At 36.5% G+C, this 21,399-nt stretch overlaps 1 protein-coding gene across 5 annotated transcripts in view; it reads left to right on the top strand.

Moving 5' to 3' along the window:
* The window catches only part of LOC112112193 (ELAV-like protein 4), a 53,950-nt gene extending 36,323 nt beyond the window's left edge, over positions 1–17,627 (top strand). Inside the window, exons 3-8 of one of the 5 annotated variants that reach the window (XM_024207998.3) lie at positions 10,347–10,500; positions 11,040–11,265; positions 12,730–12,768; positions 14,113–14,121; positions 16,041–16,067; positions 17,279–17,627. In XM_024207998.3, the coding sequence (XP_024063766.1) occupies positions 10,347–10,500; positions 11,040–11,265; positions 12,730–12,768; positions 14,113–14,121; positions 16,041–16,067; positions 17,279–17,627 (804 nt within the window). Of the gene's footprint in view, positions 1–10,346; positions 10,501–11,039; positions 11,266–12,729; positions 12,769–13,331; positions 13,349–14,112; positions 14,122–14,579; positions 14,583–16,040; positions 16,068–17,278 lie in introns of all 5 variants that reach the window. The other 4 variants (XM_024207999.3, XM_026651872.2, XM_024208002.3 and 1 more) reach the window with 4 other exon arrangements.
* The last annotated feature ends 3,772 nt before the right edge of the window (positions 17,628–21,399 follow it).

Genomic DNA, 21,399 nt, shown 5'->3' with positions numbered 1-21,399 from the left:
ATAACTTCTGCAGTAAAAGTTTTGGTTTAGGGAGGAACTTGGTACACCGCACATTTCTGGAAGTGTTTTTTTAATATAAGTTTTTTTTAAATTGTATGGAAACAGTTTACTGGTTTTTGGTTTATTTCAGGGGTAGGCAACCTATGGCACGCGTGCCGAAGGCGGCACGCGAGCTGATTTTCAGTGGCACTCACACTACCCGGGTCCTGGCCACCGGTCCAGGGGACTCTGCATTTTAATTTAATTTTAAATGAAGCTTCTTAAACATTTTAAAAACCTTATTCACTTTACATACAACAATAGTTTCGTTACATATTATAGACTTATAGAAAGAGACCTTCTAAAAACGTTAAAATGTATTACTGGCATGCGAAACCGTAAAATAGAGTGAATAAATGAAGACTCGGCACACCACTTCTGAAAGGTTGCTGACCCCTGGTTTATTTTATGCTTATAAACACGTTATTGATTACTTTGATTTCACAAGTGAAATTCTGTTGGAATTTTGAAGGCATTTAAAATTTAATAGTAAACAAGGAAACAAGTCTGTTTTATATGCATAGGAGTTGTATACGTTTTACAAGGATTAGTAGAACATACACAGTCTTCAAAATACACATTTTAAATAGGTATTAACAAAATCACCCAAATTAATCTGAAGGAGCCTTACTTTTGAATCTCCAGGCTTTGTTGACTGTAACAACATCATATAAACAATAACACACAATAAGGTATGCATACTTTTTGGGCAGTTTGAATACAGCTTGGAATTGCATCTATTGCAAATAAAATGCACCCAAAAAGTGTTTGAAGTAGCAAAATGGCCTTTTATTAAACTTCCTGCCCCATCCCCACAAACCCTTTTAAAGCCACGGTAAACCTATCCTATTACTGTATTTATTAATTCTCTTAAAATAGGCCCTTTCTGCCAAGTGTAGCGCAGTTTGGAGGCTTTACAAAGTTGAAGTTGTTGAGGTGTGAAGAATATATTTTTAGTATCCTCTCCAACTCCCATGCCAGTTAAATATATTGGAGGAAACTACCTCTGAATTCCATCTTAGAGTCCAAATACTCTTGCAAAGCAGCAGCAAATCATATTCAATAAAGTTTTAGACCACTTTACTTTGTCCCTCCCATCGCACTCCCCATTTCACATTGCGCCACTGCTTCAGACAGGATCACTTTTGTTTGGTTTTATTATATTCATTCTTTTTATTTATGTATTGGATTAATGCACAAAAATATAAGCGCACCTACCTAATGCTGTCAGTGCCATTTGCAGATCTTTAATAATGCAATCGGTACTTAAAAATTACGTTTTTAATACGCAGTTGTTTTGCAGACTGGAAAACGAATTTGATTCAGTTAAATTGTAGCATAAAATTTAAAACAAAAGTATTGATTACTTTCTTGGATTACGTCATAGATTTGATTGTATTTTTTTAAGGCCAAGAGGGGGTCATTATCATGTAATCTGACCTATTTAGGGCCAGATTGAGCCTTTGGTCAGTGGCAATGTAAGGTGTGGTATGTAGCTGGATACGTCCCCGGGGAAGAGGCTTCCTTTATTATCTCTTCCTCTTTACTGAACACAGATTTTGTCCTTGTGCAGCCTCCTGTGCTCCTACACCCAGAACCAAGGTCTGGGGAGGCTGTCTGGGAGTATGTGGCTGAATAATGTTTTCACCCATTCTCTTGCCCCTGCATAGCTGTGTAAGGCTGGGAAGCAATCTGACCCTGAACCGGGACACATTTTTAAAAGCAAAGGTAGAAGTCCATGTGCAAAAATATTGTGCACACAAGAAAAGTTACAGATTCAGCCATCTGCACAGAATTCCAGGTGGACCTCAGGCTCTGGGATGGGGAATAGAGGTGTTGTTTTTCTTTTAATTTGTTTTTTAAATTTTTGGCTTTAAATCTTGTGTTTAATAAAGTACTAACAAATTGAAATTTAGTCCTTTAAAAAAAGAATTAAAATTAGTTCAGGTACTACACCTGTCTCTACATCCCAGTCTTCTCATGTTTATGGATTTACAGTAGAATTTTGTTTATTTTTAATGTTCTTCTCTCACCTGATACTTATGAGAGACCCATGTAAACAAGAGAAGTTTTTGACTGCAGGGGAATCAACAAAACTGACTATGCACAATCTGCTGTCAAATGTACAGAATATATTAATTGAAGAATTCGATTTTTGTCTTTAATCTCTTGGTATTATAATAAGTAATCCCTTTTATCAATAAGAGCTAAAATATTCATATTTAAGTGTTTTGTTCAATGTCCTTTATAATCAGAGCTGAGAGGAGATTGTTTAGCAGAATATCTATTCCGGGGGAAGAGTCCAGATAATGGATGTGCGTGTATATTCATGTATTTAGGTGTAGATGATTATATGAGCGGTAATCATATTCCGCTAATCATATTGCATATTTCAACAAAGCTATTGTATATTATTGTCATCTTTTTGTGAGGGAGGGGACACTATTTATAGTTGCAGTGAAAACTTTTATGTAGTTCCACAAAACACTTTTGGGTGAATGAAGATATGTCTCATGTTTGAAACAAATCCATCTGCTGGAGCTGGTATCCATTTTAAAAAGATTAATTATGTCCATCCAAGAAAGTGCTATGGCAGCCTACTTGTAAAGGTCACTGCTAATGCTGAAGATTGGCTAGAAGTTGAATGAAATATCAGAAAGGAAGCAAGATGTACTCTGCATAACCTACAGATTGCTTAAACTCTGCTCCTGAGCACTGAATAAAATGGATAACATTTAAGAGGATGTGGAGGAAGTGTTTCATAATGTTCTCAAATGATTCAGAAGATCTGAGCATTATGTTTAAGGGCGTTAGAACAAGGAGGGGATATAGAACTTTGAAGGGAGGTTTGAAATCAAAAGAATAGTATTGTCTGCCGAAAGCACAGTCCTATTCACTTTCCCTTGCCCTACCTTGAGAGAAATAGATTTCCTCCCTCTCTGGCAGAAGTAAGCAGTGTGCTATCTCATGAGAACAAACAGAAGAGGTGCAGGGGGAGGTCCTGACAAATAGCATCTTATCAGGCAAAATTTGGGCTAGCATAAAGAACCAACCTGGCTTAAATTCCTGATTCCTGCTAGTATAATCCAGTATTTTAAACTTCTGTGCTTAGAGACAGATTCAACACCCAAGACCATTCAGTGTGATCAAAGGCTTTCTGTGCATCTCAAGTTACTACAATGTCACGCTTTTTGAAAATGAAGTTAATAGTGCAATATATAAGTGCTGATATTTAATACTTTCTAGTGTTAGTTAGAAATGTTTGCTGTTGCTAAACTCTGTTTTGTGTAGGTCCCCGGGACTGGAGGTGTTGGTGATGATGATAATTTAAAACACATCGGATAAAATGTTGGCTAAGACCAGAAAGATTGATTAGCTACTTTACTGTTGTGTTTCTCTACAGCAGAATGTGGCAGCATTACTTTAAAATGTTAATGTATTTGTTTTAGTTTTTTTCACCATGCCAGATTTTAAAATTATTTGCACACTCAGACCTGCCTGTACCTTACTGCAAGGCAAGCAAATAATAGTCACCAGTCCCCCTCACACCCAGTCATGCTGAAAAGAAAAAATTGGCTGTGAAGCATGCCCAAATGTTAACAAATGACGCCTCAGGCAGACCAAGGATTTCCAAAGCCACAAATGCTCTGCCAGCAGCACCCAATCCCCTTCAGATTGAGGGTGGGCTTCTGGTCATAGCTGCAGCAGTATGTTACCAGGTCCCAAACCATTTAGAGCTTGGTGGGTTAAAACCAACATAGCGAACTCCAGCCAGAAATGTATTGGCAGCTTGGTGATGCTAATTACAGAGTGCTGACGATGTGTGCCTTCCGCATGATGCTTTGCTAAATAAGTGGGTGCTTCCATTTTGCACTAGCTCCAGTTTCCACATGGTCTCAGTATATAATCCCCATGTAGAGCACATGGCAGTAATCTAACCTCCAGGTGACAAAAGCATGGATAATTGCAGCAGGGTGCTCCCTTGGAAAGGGGTGGCTGAACATACCAATTGATGCTCTCTTGGAATAATGGCGTTTCATTCTGAAATAGGGTGACCGCACCTAAGGTGCATTTAACCGATCTGTCGAGTACGTTTAGCTGCACTCAGGCACCCTGCTTCTTCCTCCCCAGCCCCAGGAAAGCTTTATAAGTATTGGGAGGGGGAAGGGAACAAATGGGCATTTGTTGCTTTCTCTTTATGAAAATACAGATTATGGGTTGCAAACTTGGCAGATAGCTTTTCCCCGCCTGTTCCTTTTAAAATTAAGTGTATTTTTTTCCACTGTGTAGCAGATGAGTATTAGTCATAACAGAGAGACTTTCTGCTGTGATTGTAAAGCCATGGTGATAAAATCTCAGACAAAAAGCTTTAACGGTACCGCAGAGCTCAGAAAACTTACTAACTTGCTTCCTGGTTTTTTGGTCTTTAAGAGGCGGCTCTGTCTGTCTAACCTTCTGGACTTCGTGATGCTCATTAACATTCTCTTTCACCCTTCTGCCCATAATAGCACTGTCGCTATAACGAAGGGGACCTTTTCAGTGCTTACGTTCGTGAAGATTCTAATTTGGCTTTGCTGCATTCAGCGTGCACCAGAGAGTCTTTATCTCTCAGTTTTGTGCATCTGCTCTAATTGAGATCTCTTACTTTCTAACTGCTTCACTTTTGCCAAGGAGTCCTTTCCATTCGACGCATCATGAGCAATTATTTCTCTTAGCACTACTCTTGATGTTTCCCAGAGTGCTGCCTGGTCATTATCTATGGATAGCCTCCCTGAAGAAATGGGACAGACCCTTCTTTCTTATCTATAATCATAATTAATCTCAATAAAGCTGCATTGAAATGCCAAGTGTAAAACAACTCACGACCCCAAGGAAAAAAGAGTAGTCTTATGGGATGATGATGCTCTGGCTCTTAGACAGGAATGACACAAATATGCAAGGAATTTGGCCAAATCAGTAGGGTTTTTTTCTGCAGGGTATTTTCACAAATCTGGATTTTTGCAGGAGTTAGAGCATGCAATTGGAAATGTGGAGGCAAGGGTTCTGTTTCTTGGAATTTCTAAACATTATATATGACAATTTCCTAACTCAAAAAGTGTTGTGGCCAACATGGGGAAATTCTTTAAAGGTAGATAAAGAGGAACTGATCACAGAACTAAAACTAATGTTAGCTTAGGTTCAAGTGATCCTGACTTCATCACATTTATAATATTCAACCAGAATAAAGTCCAGAACAACAGTATTTATAGTTGGTACTTTAATAGGGCCAATTTCACAAAGTGAAAAACAATTATGAGCCAAATCAGCTGGGATGAAGAAATTATATTGAATGATAATTGGCAATCATTTAAGAACACCTTAGGAGATGCCCAAAATCCCATAATCAACAAGAAGGCCATAATGGTTAAAAAAAAAATGTGATTTAGAGGAGAAGTGAAGGCAGCTATAAAAAAAATATTGTAACGAATGGAAATACGGGGAAGTGGATAGTAATGAATATAAATCAGCGGGATTTTTTGGGAGAGTGGGCATGGTGTAGTATTGCAGTAGCAGGTTGAGACCTCAATCAGACCCTGTTGTGCTGGACATATGCCTAATAAAGGACAATTACGATCAGAGTGCTTACAATCTAATACATAAGACAGTGGTTGGGCAAGGGGAAGTAAATGCTGGAGAGCGGAGGGACAAAAAAGGTTAAGTGACTTTCCCAGGGCCACACAGAAAATCTGTGGCAGAGCCAAAAATTGAACCCAGATTTTTGGAATCCCAGTCTAATGATTTGAACAGAAGACCATCCTTCCTCCCTAGGTCCATCTAAGGGACAAGTAGACTCTTTCAGAATTGTTAATAAGGTCATTATAGAGTGAACTGTCTTTGTCACTCGACCACATTTCACAGACAGTCTACAAAATCCCAGGGCTGCACTGGCAGCACAGCAAACATTGCTTGTACCTTAACTTACAAAGATTGTAGCTATGTCTCAGCTATTTGAATAATAGTGCTATAAGAGTTGTTCCCGTGGTCTTAGGGCATTTGTGCATGCGACATTCACAGGTTAAATGCTCAACACTAGTCTCATGAGCTCCAAGCTGACATTGACTGGGAGCAGTGCAAGAGTCAGTGCACTAATTTCTTGACAAGAAGTGAGCACCTTATGTCACATAAAGCAGCTTTTGCAGCCAGATAGAGATGAGCTGATGTACTCCAAACCACTGTGTTATGACAAGGAACATCATTGCAGTGCAAGAGGAACAAGTTCCTCTAAAGGACCAAATGGGGAAAAGAAGTCTGAGGCTATTCTGTAATTTTGTTAACTTAAACTGTCTAGTCTTATTTCAGATGAACAAATAAGTCTATCATATTTTGAGTATGTCCAATAACTGGATAAACACATTAGCTGAGCGTATCAGCAGCGAAATGGTTGTCAGCATTTAAATTGTTGCTCTTAAGCGTCAGAGTTCTGGCCTTGTTGAGAGGAATGGGACAAGTTCACACCTCCTTTACTGCTTTTGTTAGGGTCTGTGTAATAGGAAGACTAGACTGTATCAGTTTATGTTCTTGAGGGCTATGAGGAAATAGGAGGAATTTGTCTTCCTGTTGAACCTGAAGATTTTTCTGGGCCAGTGGACTGAAAATATTACGTAATTTCATCCATGGAGGACATGAAATTCTGGAACACACATAACTCTGAGGCATGATGTTTGTACTGCACACTTGCCAAAGGGAGGCTGCAGCAAATTACTCCATTCCTGAGTGGCTTGAGTAGAGAAGTATATTGATCCAGCACCGAGTACAGTGGTGTCATTTGACAAACAGAGTCACAAAGCACTGAGCAGCACAAAGGGGATGGAGCTAGCATCTGTCCTATAATTCTTAGAGAGGGTTTAGGGCAGTCTCTTAAGAACGGAAGGTTGTCTAATGAAGAGACAGTCCTTTGAAATCCTATTTCTTGTAGGATTGGTAGTAGTCTAGCAAAAATATTTTCTCCATAATTATTTTGTGTATATATGTATGCAAATTAACATTGGAAACTGGTGAGCCATAAAACAAACCCAACAATATCACATTGTCTCCCTTGGCAATTTGACCCAAGCAGCTTGAAAATGATCTGATGGAGTGGAACAGCCCTCCACTTCCAAGCTATAAAGTGCCAGGACCAACCTTTCTCTTGCAGTTGTCCTGTTCGCAATCATTAATATGAACTTGCAGTTGTAAGGATTTTTTTTTCTTTTTTAACTAGTCTTTTGTATTTCAGATCCCTCATGCTGGTAAAAGCAAACTAAGGTTCCTAATGGGAGATAAGTGTAAACATAAAGAATTCGTGCGACACATTTTCGGAGTGTTCTACAATTTTCAGTAACAAAACGGGAGCCTGTTTTGGCACATCTCCATAATAACTGTTCTGACCCCTTCGCAGCATGGTGAAGTGTTGGGATTTTTTCCTGTAACCCCTTATAAAAACATGTGGGTGCACACTACTAATTGAACAATAACTTAAGAGGATGGGTCTGTCTAACCAATGGATTTGTACTTGATTGACCTGGGAGGGAAGTCGGGAAAAGACTGAGGAGAAGAAATAGCCTTCACTAGCCTTGTGTCCATCTCACACTCCGAACCCTATGTCTTGGAGATTGAGGATCGCTGACTAACCTTTGGCAGCTCCTTGCCCAGAATCCCCTGCAACCTGACTGTTTTAAGGCAGGTGGAACTAAAATTAGATCTCAGTTAATGATGTGGTTTACATGCGGTGTGGGTGGATGTGTTTGTGTGAGAGTGAACTTTGCACAATCTCTCTCTCTCTCTCTCCACCCACTTTGCCTGTCTGCATGGCTCACAAGAACAGAGCAGAGTATTAAAATATACAAGAATCCCAGTCTTTCAGTGCCCCCAAAAGTGGTATTTTCCTCTATCCATATACCTTTTCTGCTCAGGGTAGAATAAGGCACTGGGTTGCTGAATGTGCTAATGTGAAGAAACCCAGGACCTGGATTTGGCAGTTTGCCAAAGAATTTTGTGTGTCTTGCAGTTCTCAGTTTTTAGGAGCAGATAGATTTTTCCAAAGGGTAGGTTTAAAGTGTTTTTTTCCCCCTAAAGTAGGTTGAATTCTAGAGGTGTGAACCTTGACTGTGTGCCCTTATTAAGATAGGCTGTTTATAGAAAATTATTTTGAGGTAGTAGATTCTTTCTGAAAATTCAGGGTGAAATCCTGGCCCCATTGAAGTCAGTGGCAAAACTCTCTATGACTTCAGTGGAGCCAGGATTTTACGCCAAGACGTAGTTTATTTCTCTTGAAAACAGAGGTTAATCATAGCATCTGAAGCCTGGCGTAGAGTGAACAAGTGCTGTGAAATCTCCCAGATGTTGCCCTGCAAGTGTACTCCAGAGTTAGCATGTGACCCCCCCACCCCAGCTATTTTAATTCTGGATCCGCCTTAAGCAGTGCCTGCCAGTTATCCCATAACTTGCTCCAAAATACGTGGCGGTTTTGTGATTATACATAAACTGAGAATAAGAAACCACCAAACTCATGTATGATCTAAGACAAGATTTTAACTGTGTTCTCCACAGATGAAAGGCCAGTCTATGAAACCCTTGGACCTCTCCACCAAACCATCAGGCATCATGTAGGAATTACATGAAGGAACGCTGAGCTACATGGACTGTACTCTCAGCGCCACACTAAACACCCAGGGTGGGCTTTTACAAGGCCTGTAAGTGACTTAGGAGCACTTGACCCATTGAAAGTCCATGAGACTCAAGCTCTGAAGTCATGGGGGCACTTACTGAAATCCCACCTACAATGTTCTTTACTCCATTGATATTGGAAAACTGTGAGACTGGTTACTTGTGCCAGTGCCATGGTATAGCATTGTCTGTGCCTGCCATCTTGGGTGTAAATGTTTTAGCTACACTCTTTTTCAGCATTTTCCTTACTTTTCATCCATTTCCCTTTAGTCTTATTGTTTAACATGAGTTTTAACAAAAGTTATGTACAAACACGTGAGTTATTTAAAAAAAAAAAAGTCACCAAAAACTTTACAATGTAAAATCAGTAGAGAGTTTGTCTCCTGTTACATGCAAAAGGCTGTGGAAGCAAATATTAGTCATTCACGTACTTTTCTGTGTTGAGTCAACATCTATTTTTAGGTGTGGAGCACATAAAGACATCTATCATTGTGTTGGGGAGAGGGAGACAGGCTTGCTTAATGCATCATATTCGTGACTGGACCTTCCCTCCCCTGCCTACCTGCGTATACCGTATGTGTAGACAGTGGGAATTTATAGATGTGTAGATTTAAATACATTGCATTAGATGAAATTCAAATTGTTCAGAAAGTTAGAGCGAACAGTGTTTCAAATGTGCTGTAAAATAAATCTCTTCACAATCTTTATTTCATACTAGCCATGCAAGAAACACCTTTATCAGGGAGTGCTTTTATTAATCTAAGATGTAGATTGTTTTTAAGAGTGTGTTTTTCTTTTAAAATAAAAAAAGAATTCTGAATACAGTAAGTGTTAAGTTTTGCTTATGAGTGTGGTACAGATGTAAACCCATTTGAAATTCTATTTGGATTGTGTTTGCGTTTTGGTAGAAAAACGTTAAGCCCTTAACAGAAATCTGGTGTAATAATTTTTTCACAATACATACGTAATGCATCAACTGGATTTTTGCTTATTTGGGCATAGTATTTTTACAGTCTGGTTTCAGGCTTACATTGCAAGGGACTTTTTGAAATAAAATGGCAGATACACTGTATTTATGGTTCCTGACGTAGATGTTGATTTAGCCTGATACACTAGTACATTATAATTCAGCAAGGAAAGATGTTGCCAGCTTAGAATGAAAATACAAAGGGATATAGTGTAAAAGATCTCTTTGCAACTAACCTGATCTGTTTCAAGTGCTTGAAACAAAACACACTGGAACCTCAGAAAGCTTGGTATATTCAAAGATTGTTGTGTTGAATACAGTAAATTATCTGTACATCCACAGACTATGGGGTAAATTTACAAAGCTGTGCGTGGGAAGTTGTGCGTTAATCTACCGCTGTACAGTAGCTATTTTGTGCTTTCACTTAGAGAGGCCTTATCCTTACATTTGTTCAAGTTATCTCCTGCTTTCCTTTTGTTTTCCCTCACATTTTCCTAGTCCTTGTTGCTTGTAAAAGAACAGCTAAAATCTGAATTGCAGGGTTATTTAAACCAATGCTATGGATTGTAAAGACAATAAATAATCTGTTGATTTAAATGTATGAGGTACATGCATTCATGGAAAGTGTATTAATTCTTTATTTTTAATCCCCTAGGTGTCATACGCCCGTCCAAGTTCAGCATCAATCAGAGATGCTAACTTGTATGTTAGCGGCCTTCCAAAAACGATGACCCAGAAAGAACTAGAACAGTTATTTTCACAATATGGGCGCATCATCACCTCACGAATTCTGGTTGATCAAGTCACAGGTTAAAAAAACTTTTTTAAAACTTTAAGTATTTTCAGAAAATGGCAAACTTAAATGCTTTTGAAGCAGAATGGTTATAGTGAAGCAGCAAACTGTACAGATGTACAGTAAGAAGCCATGACTTTGGATGTAAAATGTAATCGTATAGAGATAGATGTTACTGTACATACACAGTTCTTTATATATGTAACTTTAAGGGGAAGTAAATGCACTGGGTGTTTTTTAAATGCAGAATCTTTTAAAAATTACTGGTAATCCATATTTAAGGGGAATGTATCAAGCAATTTACTACTTGTATGTCTGTCATCTGCTACAATTATCACAATATAACGTAGGAGGGAAGGTTCAGTAAATGATCTTAAGAGAGCAGGGTTTTTTCCCTTTGATGGGGAAAATAATTTTTATATCACAAAGTAGTGTGTTCTGAACTCAGATCAAAATGAACATGTTGTTTTGTTTCCTTAGATATGTGAAAGACTCCTGAAGCTGTTCTTACTTTTTTTTAACCTTTATTTAACAAGGTCTTTTCTTTATTCCCAGGTGTCTCTCGAGGTGTGGGATTTATCCGTTTCGATAAGAGAATAGAAGCAGAAGAAGCCATAAAGGGACTAAATGGCCAGAAACCTAGTGGTGCTACAGAACCAATTACTGTGAAGTTCGCCAATAACCCCAGTCAGAAGACAAGCCAGGCACTCCTTTCGCAGCTGTACCAGTCTCCCAACAGACGCTACCCTGGACCACTACACCACCAGGCTCAGAGATTCAGGTAACTATCGATCTGCAAAAGAACTGGAGCTCTACCATCTATGATGACTTGGGGTAGGGGTTGTGTTAAAAATGTATTTTGGAATTGTAGATTGACTTCAATTTCTTTGTCAAATAAAACATTATTTCCAAGTGAGTGAACAGGAAAATCTGCTCACAGCCATAGTCATTCCATATTGACTAAAACATCTCAACTATACAATCAGATCTCATGAGGCCTTAGGTAAAGGATGACAGAATAAAAGGTTATATTGATACTGAAATGGAAAGTGACTTTTCTGTTTTTTTTTTTTTGTTTTTGTTTTGTTATCAACTTTTTCTGCAGTATTATTGTGGTTTTCATGCAACTTTCAATTTAACATTGAGTGTAGGGCTGGTGGCTGGCAAAAAGTTGAGTGTTTATTCTATTCAGCAGTAGTTTTATGACATTATTAGCTTCAGATGTCTGCTCAAGGTATAAAGAGACCTTGTGTAGTCTTTGATATGAGTGCTGAGATGCTGTGTGATGTTTTATGATTTACATTTTGAAAGTACTGCTTGTATCTCATATGTAACACAGTATTAGCAGTACTGGGTTCTCTCTGTGTTATTTTGATTATGTATAATATTTAGGCAACCTAGCATTTTTAGCAAAAGGTCTTTCTTTAAAAAATATTAAATAGGAATGCTTGGACTTACTTGCGTGGTTAAGATAAATATTAGCTATTAAATTTATTTTACTGTGAAATTTGCAAATTTTAAAATCTGAAATGAATTAAAGAAGAACACAGAAAAGGTCAGTCACCTGCCTGGTTTATATGAAAACAAGTGTATATTTAAAACATCTTTGGTAAGGGTATAAAAGCCACTGAGGCTACCACTGACTCCTTATGTAGATAAAGGATTTTTCATATTGTGTATTAAACATAAAGTAGATTAAATTTAATTTCCCAAATTCAATGGTAATTTACATTGGCAGCTTTTGGAGATCGTTATTACTAAATATGTTTCTAAACAAAAGAAAAAGTCTAAACAGTTTTGTGAAACTGGGAAGCAAGAGTTGCTTATAACCAGTATGTTTCTATTCCTCTAATTTTGGATTGTAACATTTTATTCACAAGTTTTATTGCAATGAAAGGTGAACTGTTGAAGTATTGTACTTGTTATGATTTCATACTAATATAATCTACAAATGAAAAATCAAAGGGGAATTTTTAACACTCAGTCAAATCTTGAGATATAGCTATTTAGTGAGAGTTCACCTTTCTGAAATCTCAAAGCATGTTAAAAATGGCATTAAATATTGTGATTGAAATCTGAATGCAGTTTGAAACTCAAGAGAGTTCCTGTTTCCTAAACTCCTTAGATGTGTGAGAAACTTGTTGAACATTTCTTCTTTGAAAATGGAACATTATTAATAATAGTTCCATTGAGCGATCTTGCCATCTGTGAGACATTAACCCAAAGACCCTCCTTCTCTTTTCAGGCTGGACAATTTGCTTAATATGGCCTATGGCGTAAAGAGGTAATTAGAATTCCACAGATTGCCAGATGTCCATGTTGGCACAGATTGGTGCTACAATTTATTTTTTAAATCACTAACTTTATTTTTTTTAATTCCTTCTTTTCTTCCACCAGCATGTCAAATTCTTTTTTTAAGTTTGGACTTCAGTTGGTTTTGTTACTTTAAGGCCACACTCAAAAGTTGTGTGTGGGTTTTTTTCACCTTTTCTTTTATTTACAGGTGGGCTTCTCAGATGGTTTAGGTGCAACAGCTATAAGTATTCTAACACCAATAGTGCTGCTAAATGGCATATTTTCCTGAATCAAAACTATTAAACTGAAGTTTTTGCTAATCTCTGATCTGATACTGTGAAAATTGTCAGAGGAAAATAGAATTAAATAGCCTCATCCTTTCCTCTAGCTGTGTCCTACCACAAAGTTATCTTTAAAAGTGTAACTGTATGCACCTTAATCAGCCCTAAGTTTCTTTTGTTACAGGTTTAACAATTGTTGCCAATATTTCTTAGTGCTTGTGATTTGTTTCTTTGTGTGTTTGTTTTAATTTACACAGGTTTGTGTGTTCAGATTGGAATTAAAGCTCAGTTGATTTTGAAACATTCATGTTCCATAATGAGTGTGTTCCATGTTCAATCGGAAAAAAGAAGTTGATATATGTTAGTGTTTCCTCTTTGTTAACGACACACATCGACACTGGGGAACCTTTCAGAACTATAGGGGCATAGTCTCATTCCTGACATTATGCAGAGCTGTGCACCTATAGCCCTGCACTATGAGCTGAGGAAGCACCTTAGTCTACAGGAATGGTCAGCCGTGCACATTCATGAAAACTAGGTGCTCTTTTATAAAGCTCATCCCAAACATGGCATGGTAAGTATATCTTTAAACTGTTCAGAAGTGGACAGTAGAGTAAGTCTTAACTACTACAGTAATGGCAATTGAGCAACGTAATGCCATGTACACCATAAGATTACTTGTACGCCAAAGTAACTTTCAAATTACATGTTTTACATCTATCCAAAAAACCCAAATCATGTGTCCCATGATCAGCACGTGAATCAAAATTTGCTGCATGGTTCTGCAATTCATTATGCCCCTTTCACTGCCTCACCTGCAGTCTGCCCACTAATCCATCTTTCAGTCCTGCTAGTAACGTTCCAAAACTCTTAGCAGCTTCAAACAGCTGCCACTTACAAATAACTGTTTGAGAATTTTTTTTTCTCCCAAATGTTTAATTTCCTACCCAGAATTACACTGACCTGTGGTACAGGACAAACCATGTTCTGTCCTAGACTGCGGAAGGTTTAATTTCTGATTTCATGTGACTCATCAAGGCAAGGAAAAGCAGACTAATATCGTTAGAGAGCCAGGTATCTCCTTTCCGCTGTTCTAAGGCTTTTGTTTCTGGCACTGATAGATCATGAGACATCAGGCATTAAACATCACAACAGCTTTTTTTTCAGTGTTTATTGAAGTTTCTTAAAATTGTTAGTTATTTTCTTCTCCCTGCAAGTCCTGAAGAATTGTACTTACCCTCCTAGAAAACTCTGTGTTATTTGGATGTATAAATAAAAACTTCTGAAACCGTCTCTAAAACATCCCCAGATAAATTTTGCTATAAAATATGTATCCTATACAAAATACAGGATGATTTGGCATGGAATGAAAGATTCATTGGGGTTGACTTCTATAATTCACGGCTTTGCCACTAGTGAATAATACGCCATCCCAAACTCATGTCAGTAAACTTTTATACCACATCAGCCTATATTATAGTGAGAGATGAAGCAGTTGCTGTAGTTAAGGTTTCATGAGCAGGTAAAAGCTGCACAGCTCCTGAGGTTTGGAGGAGAGAGGCTCTCTCTTGTGAACCTCTGAAAGTGCTAGAAGGCATTCTGGTGATGTATAGCTAAATAGCTCTATTTTAGTTTAAAAATAAACATAGAAAATTCTATTAAAAATTATATTAAGGGAAGATTAAGTTTGCACAGTTGAATTCTCAAACATCTGGAAAAAATGATAATGTTAAGGTTGAATATGAACCTTTGACTCATGGTGCATGTGCATCGCAAGTCTTTAATTATATAATCGTATTTCTTGTGCATTTGGCAACCTTAGATCCAAAAAACTAGCATACTGTTGTACTGCACAACTGTGTGTGCACCATATAATCAGTCTGTTAACATGATTTGTATGGAAGTACACAGTCAAATATTCTTACACAAACACACTCCGTATAAAGTATAACAGCATAAATAGTATTTGCTGGCCTTTATGTAGGCTGTTAAAGTTTGCAAACTTCAAGATCCCATTTGCTGATTGTACTCAAAGAAGCCTGTTCTGCTGGCTGAAAGGATTTTGTTCAGTAATTAGCTGTACCCTCAATTTGTTGAAATGTATTCCTTGTAGAGAAGAGAACTTACTATCTAATGGGCCAGATTCTCAGCTGGTATAAAAAGACATAGCTCCAGCTTTGTCTAGAGCTGGATAACGTTTTTCAGACAAAATGTTTTTTTTCATTGAAAACGGTGGATTTGTTTTGACAGAAACATTTGGCATATTTGTACACCTCTACCCCGATATAACGCGACCCGATATAACACGAATTTGGATATAACACGGTAAAGCAGCGCTCCGGGGGGGCGGGGCTGCGCACTCCGGTGGATCAAAGCAAGTTCGATATAACGCGGTTTCACCTATAACGCGGTAAGATTTTTTGGCTCCTGAGGACAGCGTTATATCGGGGTAGAGGTGTATTGATTTTGCTGAATTGCTTCAGTGTTGTGTTTTTTTTTTTTTAAAGCCCTAAAAGGTTTCCCCAAAAAATCAGAATGATTCATTTAGACATTTTTGAAGCAAAACATTTTGATTTTTTGATTCAAAACAACTTTTCATTTAGAAATTTATTTTAATTTTAGAATACAAAAAAATTAAAAATGTAAAAATCAGAAACTAAATATTTTGTTTTGGTTTGAACTGAAGGTTTAGTTCAATCCAGACTCAACTATTCGCAAACTTAAAAATCAGTTATTCGCACAGCTTTAGCTGTCTGTTTGCACCAGCTGAGGAAATGCACAAAGAAGTCTACACTAGCAAAACGGTGCTGTGCCAGTATGATAATTAGTTTAAGTATACAAAAATGAAAAAAAAAGCATTACAGATATTCTGGGTGGGATTTTTCTAAAGTGGAATTCAGTAGGAATTGTTTGCAGTGACTTCAATAAGAGTAGAGTTACTGCAACCCTGAACACTTTTGCAAGCCTGCATATGAGTCAGAGGGCCCAGTCCTCCAAGCTGTTATGTGTGTGAATAAAGTTGCTGATTTGCATAAGTGTTTGCAGGCTGTAGAAAAAATTGAGTGATATTTCTCTATTTAGGTGCAATATCCAGAAGTGTTCTGGATGTACGTCAAAGGGCAGTCAAGACTTTAAGTGTAATTCCACATAGAAGATAAGCAATCAACACACTAAAATTCCTTGTATTGTCTGTTCACTTCCACTTGCAGTAGAGTAATGTTAAGGAGTTCTATTCACTAAATGTAACTAAAAATATTATAAATATTATTACAAGTTTTCTAATAGAGAGCTTGCAGTCTGCACATCTGCATTGCAAAACAAAGGTAAGAATTATTCAGTATAGGAATTAAAATTCATTGAGGATGCCTGCTTTAAAATTCAGTGTGGAAATACGATTTTTAGCAAGACTTTTCTTACATGTAACAGTTACTTTAAATGTAACCCATTGATAATGGCCTCAAAAATGATGGTGTTTTATCAACTGCTAAAGGGGGTGATTTAACCAAGCAAGTTGTCTTCATGCACTGGTTTTCCTACTTTACAATTACTACACATATGCTCATTGATATGCACAGACATTTTTAAGATAACGTTACCAACAATTAATTTTTAAAAAATATATTTGAATAAAAGTCTGTATACTAGAAACAGACAAAACTTCTTGTTTTCTATCTAAAAATCTCTCAAATGCTTTTAGGATATATAAAAAGGCTCAATACAGAGATATTGCTGAAATTTGACAATGTTAAAACCAAGCCCTAAGAGATCCATTTTTCCATGAGGGTCTGGTAGGGGATGTAACGTGTTAAATCGTTGGTAACTTTGCAGTTCTGTCCACAGTCCTTTAGCTGAGTTGTTTTATTGATAGAAATGTCAGGCCAAATGCTGCATTTCTTACTCATTCAGTGAAATTCCTAATTAGCACTGCAAGATTTGGCCCATGCTTATTTAGATGTTCCTTAAGAATTCCCTTTATTAGACCTCAGACACAGCAAACTAGAACTTATTGTGGAAGGGAAACGTCATTGTGCCCAGTTCTCGTCTGTTACATTGTTCCCAGCTACCATTCATTTCAGTAGGTGTTAGTGGCACCTGTGTAACTGAGAGCAAAGATGGACATATAGTTTACATCCCAAGGACTGGATCATGAAACCGTAATGAGCTTTATTTTAAGTCTCAGTTCCGTGTAATTTGTGCTAAGCGCTATGTCTAGAATAGTCCCCTCTTTTTATTTGGTAGGTTTTCCCCGATCACAATTGATGGGATGACGAGCCTTGTTGGAATGAATATTCCTGGCCACACTGGGACTGGATGGTGTATCTTTGTCTACAATTTGTCTCCCGACTCAGATGAAAGTGTGCTGTGGCAGCTCTTTGGCCCCTTCGGAGCAGTTAATAACGTCAAGGTGATCCGCGATTTCAACACCAACAAGTGCAAGGGATTTGGCTTTGTCACTATGACCAACTATGACGAAGCTGCCATGGCAATTGCCAGCCTTAATGGATACCGTTTAGGAGACAGAGTATTGCAAGTTTCCTTTAAAACCAACAAAACCCACAAATCCTGAATTTCATATCCTTACTTACTAAAACATATATATATATATATAAATATATATACGAACAAACAAAAACTCTGCAAGGCTTATATTCAACCATGGACTTTATAAGCCAGTGTTGCCTAAGTATTAAAACATTGGATATCCTGTGATGAACAGGAAAGGATTTTATAATGCTTAGAAAAAAAAACAAAAACAAAAAAAACCTTTGATGCATTGAATGTTCTTTCATAGCTGTCGTTGTTGAATATAATATACATCGATAACAATGTGCAGGGATTTTTACCCAGCCAGTTAGTTTTACTACCTTTCTTGAAGGTGGCTCTTTTTAAGACGACCATTCGCTCATTTGAAAAAAAATAAAAAACAAAAACAATTTTTACAAACTAATGGGATTAAAAGAAAGAAAAAAAAAATATTTTTCTTTTTTTTTTTTTTCAAATTTTGATCCAATCAGATTGGTAAACCCCCCCTATAAATTAAAGAGGAACAATAAAAATTGCAAAAAAAAAACCAACAAAAAAACACATACTTTTGCAACCTTTTTTATTTTTCCTTTTTTCTTTTATATCATGTGAACTAAACAGTCTTCTGTTAGGGAATGGGGTAAAAGGGGGATACCTGATGACAGAACAATTTAAATAACATTAACAATGTTGCCAAAGAGGTGGTCTCTTTGCTGAAAATGGGTTTCAAGAAAAATCTATTTTTATAAAATATAAAGAATTTTTACAAGAGAATCTGGATTTGAGAAAAAATATTTTGACTGGCTAATTTAGGGGAAATTGACAACTTTGTCATGTTCATACTGCACTGGTAACTTTTTAGAGATCAAGACGTGTGTTTTAAACTGGATTAGTAGATTGTTTTTTGAAGGATGGGCTACAAACAGATGATCTTCGTATCTTTTCATAGCATGTAATAAAAATATTAAATACAGTACGGGAGAGTGTTCTTCCCAGGCACACAGTTACCCACAGTCAAAACCCAAAAGCAAGGAGATGAGTTGCAAGACAGTTTTTCTTTAAGTCATCAGTATGGGATATCAGCAGAACAAAAGTTTAAAAAAAAATAATTGTTTTGATCAAAAACTTCCTTGGTTTGAGCAGTAGGTGCTACAGAATTATTTACATATCTTAGTATCATAGTTAAATGTAATGTGTTTAGAAAAAATAATTTGCTTAAAATTTGTTAAGAATTTTCAAATTCACTTTATAGCCCATGCTGATATAAATTGGGCTGTGTTGGCACATTTGGAACACTGTTTATGTTGCTTGAAACACTTATTTATTTAATTGCCGATGTGATGCATATGGCCAAAATCAAATATAGCTAGTTTGGCTAGTCTACTTATTTGTTTACTTAAACTATGGGAAGAAGCATATTATTGTGTCATTTTGTTGTGTGTGTATGTGTATATATAATATAAATATATATATATAAAGTTATTTTTTCTTTTTGTTAATTTATTATAAGTTGTAACACTTTGCTAGTTTTGTTTGTATATGTCTTAAAATGTTTTCTTATGATACTTAAGTGACAGAGGTATCAAGGTAACTTGTGTAGAAATATTGTTTGATATATTGTCATGTTTGTTGTGAATATTTTTTCTTACTGCACAGTAGAAAAGAAAACAACTGGGTCTTTATTTTAATGTAATTCAGATTGGGGAAAACAGAGCTAAGGGAACAAAATGACTGAGGGGGTGCTCTCCCATGTCCAGTGCACTGATCATTTTAGTATGTTTGTGCTTTGTACGGTTATATATTTAAAACAAAAAAGGGTCATGCTCTTCCCTGAGTACTAGAAACAGTTACTCGCTATGCATAATCTAGTTGATAGTTAAATTTGCTATTGCTTTTCTTGTCTTGTTATATAAAATCTTTTCAATACAAGTTTAGTCTTAATGGTAATAAAACGTTATGGTTATTTATAACTTGTGCTTATTTTGTGCATTTTTTCCATGCTATACCCACTAACTGCACGTAGATTAAGTATTGTTTTTTTTTCCACACTGAAGAGGCAAACTTTTGTAGTAGACAGATAAAACAAAAGCATCATAATTTTATTAGTTTTTTTTTATTTTTAAAATATTTTAGTTCTAAAGAACACTCATTCAATGTTCAGGGAAACCTTTATACATCATCTGCTATGAATGAGCGCAGTTCGCTGGGAAAGTTTTGATGCATTTGCTAAGCATTAGTGGGGAAGGCATGTCAGAATCTTTTCTCTACAATGTGTTTTACTAGCTGAATAATAATTTAAAGGAAAAAAACTTTCTTAGAACCAGGCAGTTGTATACTTTAGTTATAATGAATGACTTCATGTTAACCTTGCTAGTTTAGATCATTTCTGAGGGAAAGTATTGTAAATGGTTTTTTAATAACCTTGTTGTGTTTGAATTATTTGTACTTTAATTGTCCGGACAATAAATGAAAGTGTGTAGAATGGCTATGGATTTTCCAGATTTTTAAATGTGTTCAGATGTTTTAGTAACCACAGCCACACAATAAAGCAGGGAGATATTATAGTCTAATTGCAGTAGAAAGTTCTTTAAGGGAGATCCTAAGGTACTAAACAAAACAGTTGAAGCATATTCATTGTTCATATGTTTTTCTTCCAAAACCTTAGCGTAGCCAAATGGAGTTGGTTTCATTAACATTAACTGCAGCAGAGTAATTGTACTTAAATATTTTTTAAATTGGTTTGTGTGATTTTTTTTTTAATGTACACAATGTTTTTACACAATGAAAGTATTAACTCAGTCAATATCAAAATTAAGCAAAAATATTAAATGCTTTAATTATTATACAAATTTTAAGCCATCAGTTAGACTTTTCTTTTTGACATGGATATGCAATGAATGTCATACAGTATGAAGGATACATATCTGCTGTATGGCTCTAAAATTTATATATTGCCACATTCATTCAAAATTTGATTTTTTTCACCACATTTTATAGCCAGAGGTGATCTCTCTTTCAGTTGACTTATTGGTTTAAATTCCATTAAATACAAATATTCACTCCATGTTTGTGTTCTGTAACATTCTCTTGCTAATTGAAAATATGTACCTTGTAAAATTGCAACACTGCATTTCATAACCGAGTATAGAAAAAAATGTATCAACCGGTGGACTATGCAGTTCTTCAGCTGCTTCACTACTAATAAACTCATGTTTTTATGATTGAATTACTATGTTGGTTAGAATAATTAATTTCAGGCCATGGAATGAGTTTGTTTTTAAATATACAGCCTGCATGATTCATCCTTAAATTAACCTGAGCATTATATAGTAGAATGTAAACGTTATTGTTTTGCTCTGTTTAAAGGTTAGTTGCTAAAAAACCTCTAACAGCTTCACAGCATCAAAAAAGTTTAAATACTCTAGGATGTCACGTATCCTAATATATAATCCAGAGTAACACGTTCCTACAGCATTTTGTAATGCTGCCATTTTATTTTGAAACTAAAGTTCTTAAAAAGTTAGGAAGAATTTTTAATACTACAGGGGTACAGACCTTTTCCATTTGAACTAAAATTGAAATTTCAGTTTAAAAAAATGCACAGGTAATAGTGTTAGTAATAAAGTACTTTTGTAGCATCGTAACTAGTGCTTTTCATGACCTCTCCTCCCCCCCGCCCCCAAACCTTATGTGCTCTCTGCTTTGTGTGTTTATATTATACCGTCAGCTTTAAGATGAAATCCTAGCTCTATCGAAGTCAATGGGAGTTTTGCCATCGACTTCAATGGGGCCAGGATTTCACTCTTAGTCTGTTT

This window comes from Terrapene carolina, unplaced genomic scaffold, assembly GCF_002925995.2.
Source record: "Terrapene carolina triunguis isolate 2854851 unplaced genomic scaffold, T_m_triunguis-2.0 Scaffold104, whole genome shotgun sequence".
In the NCBI taxonomy this organism is placed as follows: Eukaryota; Metazoa; Chordata; order Testudines; family Emydidae; genus Terrapene; species Terrapene triunguis.
The sequence above is the reverse complement of the archived record's forward strand: the minus strand, read 5'-3'. Positions and strand labels throughout refer to the sequence as shown.